The 5,499-nt window shown below is 39.7% G+C and overlaps 1 protein-coding gene across 1 annotated transcript; it reads left to right on the top strand.

Moving 5' to 3' along the window:
* The first annotated feature begins 44 nt into the window (after positions 1 to 44).
* Positions 45 to 4,483, top strand: LOC138983616 (NADH dehydrogenase [ubiquinone] 1 alpha subcomplex subunit 13-like). Its single transcript, XM_070356895.1, has 4 exons — positions 45 to 178; positions 3,230 to 3,308; positions 3,674 to 3,745; positions 4,182 to 4,483. Exons 1-4 carry the CDS (start codon positions 85 to 87, stop codon positions 4,384 to 4,386), a joined length of 450 nt encoding a protein of 149 aa, XP_070212996.1. The 5' UTR covers positions 45 to 84; the 3' UTR covers positions 4,387 to 4,483.
* The last annotated feature ends 1,016 nt before the right edge of the window (positions 4,484 to 5,499 follow it).

Below are 5,499 nucleotides of genomic sequence, written 5' to 3'. Positions count from 1 at the left end.
CATGAGGAGTCACGTGAAAAGCTACAGGGGCAGTGACTCCCTTTCTTTGGTAACGATTGTGTCCCTTGCCAGCTGGAGGTCAAGATGGCGCCCAAGGGCTACAAACAGGAGATGCCTCCTTCGGGAGGCTATGCAGACATAGAATGGGCAAAAAGACCGGCACCAAAGAGAATTGGAGGTAAAGTATTGATCTGTAGTTCCATACGGTGTAGATATATATAAATCATCATTATTTGCAATATCATTCCCCGTTTGCTACAGCTTGGAACACCGCTTTCAGCGTCCTGACGGTCTTCCCAATCCCAGGATACCTCAAAACTACAAAAGACCTCAGTTCTTTGAGCTTTCATATATATCACGCTCCCGAGCTTGGGAAATTTAGTCAGATTAAGATTTCTTCAAAGAGTAAAATGAATGATCTAAAACTAAACGAATATATCCACAATGTGTTTCACTGTCACAGAAGAACAAGAAGAAGAGGAGTAGGCCTGTGTGACGTTAAAATTGTTTTTGTGCATTTGTTCTGCGCGAACTTAGAATCCGGTTTCATTCTAGAATGGACCGGGTCCAGGTTGGAATTCTAACCCTGCGCAAGTACAGGGGTGCCATTCTAGAATGAAACCCTTGAATAAAGGGGGCCGTAATGTTTGTAGGTAAGACAGAGTTGTCTTCCCTTGAATTATCTCCACCTGCACCTTCCCTTTGATAAAATGGGGCTGATTTGTCTACCCCTGAAAAAAATCCTTTGGCGATCTTGCGAATGTCATGTCATGTCAAGAAAGTTGACACTCCTGAGTACGCAATAAACAAAGGCAGACCATAGCAAGGGGGACTACCAGGGCGGTATTGTTTGCAGGGCAGTTGTTTTTGTGATGAGAGCCGGTTGCGGCCGCTTGCAATGTCAGCGCTGTCTCCCTCTCGGAAATGTCCGGTTTTTTGACAATTTTTTTGACAGACAGACAGACAGACGGTCAGACCGACTAACCGACAGACAGACCAACAGAAGGACAGAGTGAGTTATAGAGCTGTTGTCACAGGTTTAAAAAAAAGTTGACATTATATCTTCACAATTCAGAAGACCAACTTCATGTATATGAATAAGATTAAAAGTTACAAGCGAGATCGGCAAAACACTGTCAGTCCGGAAATTTCCGTTCGTAGCGATCAGTGCTGAGTGTCTCTCAAAATCGTAATCACTTTCAGAACATCACAATCCCAATTCACGATGTCTTTGAGTAAAGTGTAAAAAACCCGAAAAAAAACCCAACCAAACACACAAAAAACAAAAACAAACAGAAAATCCACATTTGTGGCTTTGGTTGTGTGATAGTCTAACTGAAATGACTATTCCAACTTGGACCCAAATTCCAACCTTGCGCACGGCCGATTCTAGAATGGACCAGCAACAAGGGTTTCATTCTAGAATGGCACCCCTGTACTTGCGCAGGGTTAGAATTCCAACCTGGACCCGGTCCATTCTAGAATGAAACCGGATTCTAAGTTCGCGCAGAACACATTCATGCAGTGGCACTGGCAGAACACAATCTGGCAAAACATTTCTCTTTATGTATATGATATATATGAAATGGTTTGATGGCTAACTACGCAAGAATTACTCCATTGGTTGATACCAAAAAGGTCGTCTGCACTGGTTTGTTAACAGCCATGGACAGCCAATCGGATTGGCAGCTGTACGTGCGGTCGCAATTTTCTCGCGTAGCTAGCATGTCCAAGGCATGCCAGTCTTCGCTTGCCAAATCATAGCGTTCCTCTCGATGAGATGTGCCCAAGAAATGGTACTTCCTCGCCCCACTCGCTTCACTGACACTGATCGACTTGCAAATTCTCACCTTAAAGGAACTTAATGATCCCCCTCTGCGTGTACACGCAAACACAAGACCAAGACTAAGTATGCACAGAAAAAAATCATGTAATCCATGTCACTGTGTCAGATTTCAGTGAGAAATTAAGATTAAGAAACACAAAAATATTTTTTTTAAACTCACTACATCACTATCAGTATCAACTATCATTACTATCAATGGCTGCCCAAATGGTGAAGGTAAATATTACGTCATATGTAACAACCCATCTCCCCAAAACACAAGTGTATGAGGGAGTTGCAGCCCATTAACGGATAATAAGAATTTCTGTGAAATTTCATTTGAGACTAGGATCTCAGCTACAATACTAATACAGGTAGAGTCTGTGTTTACATTGTTTCTAAAGGACATATGAAAGGACAAGTTATGCAGCTGATAATGCTTATTATTGCAACTAATTTTTTGCTGTAACAGCTTATTCCATGCTCTACTCTCAGAGGAGCAAGTCTTTGGACACAGATCCAGCTGAATTCATCCTTTGAGGTGAAACTGTAAGCTTTTGAAAGCAAAGTATAATTTTGAAAATTGATCTTTTGCTGAACTTTTCAAACTGTGCCTGTGGCTACAATATGACTGACTGTCTTTGAGGAACAGTATAGCTTGTCAAGTTTGCACTAATAAAGTGATCTAGTCTAATTGGGGATCCAGTTTGTGTTGCTCACAGTCAAATGATTGTGTGTCGACCTGATTGATTAATTTTCATTACAAACCACTGATGTCAACAGGAACACCCTTGCCCATTACAGGAACAATTCTGCACATGTCAGCTGTGACCTGTGCCAGAGAGAGACTTTATTTTATGTGTACTCAGTCTCAGGAATTTTTGTGGATTACTGCTTTGCTCAATATGTTAATACTGTACTACCAACGCACCCATTGCGTACTGGTCAATTCAGTGTGAGAATGAGATCTTGTAGTGAGAACTGCTAGCTTATGCATGTGTTTGAAAAGATAAATGGCAGCAGTCTCCTGGTATGCATCACAATCATGCTGATTACATTATCCTCAATTGAGTATGAGGCCTTTTTACTTTATTTTACTTTTAGTTTAAAGACCACGTACAAATCTTGGGGTGTAGAGGTCAGTAATTTTTTTTTTTAAAGTGAATAAAAAGGCGAATGTAGCTTTTGAATTTTATTTGACAGAATGTATGTGTGCGAGTTGTGTGCCCAAGATTGATTAATAAGAATATGTCTTCCCTTCTCAGTTCTGTCATCTGCAAATCAGTTTTATCTTTTGGATGGGTCCAAAAAAAGTTTGAGGGTTGAGAGGAAATAATAGGGTTGCTTGGGGAAATGGACAATTCATTTTTTTAATGTCTACTTAACTTTTCTGTTTACCATCAGGGATTGCTACATTTGGCCTGTTTAGCGCTTTCACTGGTGCAATGTGGGCAGCCTACTACTTCGAAAAAAGAAGACAAAAGTAAGATTTTGCATTTGAATTGAAGATGTGACGTGCGGTGTACCATTTAATTTCTGTATAGACTATGGGAATAAAAATATAGTCAGCTATTTATAATTAAAGGAACATTTCTTTTGAGATGTAAATCATATGTAGGGTGTGAACATCAATATATTGTTATTCTGGTTTTTTACTTACTCAAATTAATGGTCATTTTTTTTATTCATTTCAATCTGTATCGCTTAATCAGTTAATGACATGAATCTTTTTCAACATGTTTGTGGAATCCAGGTAATTTACATGTTCATTGATGTTGATATGAAACTTACTGTTCAAAAGTTGGGTTAATTAAATTTATTTGGGACTCATCCTGCAATTTGTTTCAGAATTGAAGAACTAGAAATGCGTGATGCAAGAATTGCCGTTCAGCCTCTATTGCTTGCTGAGCAGCAGAGGATGTGAGTACCTGCTATGCCTACTGGTTTAGTATGTTTTTGTTGGTGTGTTTGTTTGTTTGTTTGTTAGTTCAATAACACATGAATTGTCTTCATGCTAGTGTTCTCTGCACTGAGACTTGTGTTAGAGCTTTTGATTGGCTTGGACAAAGCAAAAACTAGGTCTTGGTGCTTAAACACATGCACGCACACACAACATAAAAATACACGCGCACACATTCACGCACACCTAAACACACACACTGGGGTAAAGTAGGTGTCAACAACTTTAGAAATAATCTTGACATCTCCTCAGAATGGAATGACCTGTCACTCGGTGTCATTAACCATTATCATTTGTTTGTCCTGAAAATATGTAATGTATATATATTGAAATATCAATGATGAAAATTTAAGACATTTCATGCATTCTTGCTGTATGAATTCAAAATTGTTGCAGGATGTTGAAGCAGTTCCGCGACAACCGTGACGAGGAGAACGAGCTCATGAAGAATGTGGAGGGATGGAAGACGGGTACACTCTGGGGAGAACCTGTCTATAACAACATCCGCAACCGCTGGCTTTGGCCAGCCACTGAGGAGTATTTCGCACACTGCCCCTACTGGGAGAAGTTCAACATTGTCTATGACACTCTCAATCACTAGGAAGTGTGATGAGTTTTGAGCTTTTAATGTTTCATTAGTGTTGTTGTGATAGTTTTGACTGAGAATAAAAAGAAACAAATTTTGACTGAAAAAACAATCTTTCTAAATGTGTGTGTTTTTGGTGTGTGTGTGTTTGTTTTGTCTCTTGTTAGAATGAGGGAGTTGGGATTGACTGTTATTTCTTGTCTTCTTACATCTGTGTGTGTGGTTTTGAACAACTGAATTTGAACCCAGCGTGGTCACTTTAACTTTATAATTCTAGGAGAAAAGTTATGAACACAAATGCCAGCTAAACCAGAACAGCCAAAAGCAAATGCTTTAAAAAGGGACTGACAGCAACGCAGAGTAGGCAAAGTTTCAACTAAAATGTCCATGCTTCCAAGCCTTTTGGCAATTATTTTCAAGAAATAGTGAGTTCAGTTGCAGCACTGCTTTTGGCTTCTTTTCATTACTTGCTAAAAGTATGCACTTAAGTAAGGTCTGCAGGATTATATACAGGGTGACCCAAAAAAAGAGTACCCAAACAAAACGTCATAAATTGAACAAAAATAAAGCAATCTTCATAACATGTATTTACACACACAAGTAGACTCTGCATGATTGGCACAAAATTTTTTAGCGTTCTAGCTTGTCTTTCAGGAAAGTTATGCTCATTCTACAGAACATGCTCCTTTGCATGCTGCAGGCAAACTTGAACTCGCCGCGCAAAGTTATCAATCACCCGCACACACTCCTGTTGCGAGATTCTGCGAATGGTTGTTGTGATGGCTCTCTTGAGTTCTGGGATTGTCTGTGGGTTGTTCCTGTAGACGTTGTCTTTCAGGAACCCCCAAAGATAGAAATCTGGGGGATTTAAATCCGGGGGAGGCCTTGTTGGAGCATGTTCTGTAGAATGAGCATAACTTTCCTGAAAGACAAACTAGAACGCTAACATTTTCTGTGCAACTCATGCAGAGTTTACTTGTGTGTGTAAATACATTTTATGAAGATTGCTTTATTTTTGTTCAATTTATGACGTTTTGTTTGGGTACTCTTTTTTGGGGGGTCACCCTGTATAAGAACAGTTTGTGTGTGCATGCATATATGTGCATCAGACTGCTGGTTTGAGTGTAT

The sequence above is a fragment of the Littorina saxatilis genome, linkage group LG1, assembly GCF_037325665.1.
Source record: "Littorina saxatilis isolate snail1 linkage group LG1, US_GU_Lsax_2.0, whole genome shotgun sequence".
Classification (NCBI taxonomy): Eukaryota; Metazoa; Mollusca; class Gastropoda; order Littorinimorpha; family Littorinidae; genus Littorina; species Littorina saxatilis.
This window is presented reverse-complemented; position numbering and strand designations above follow the sequence as displayed.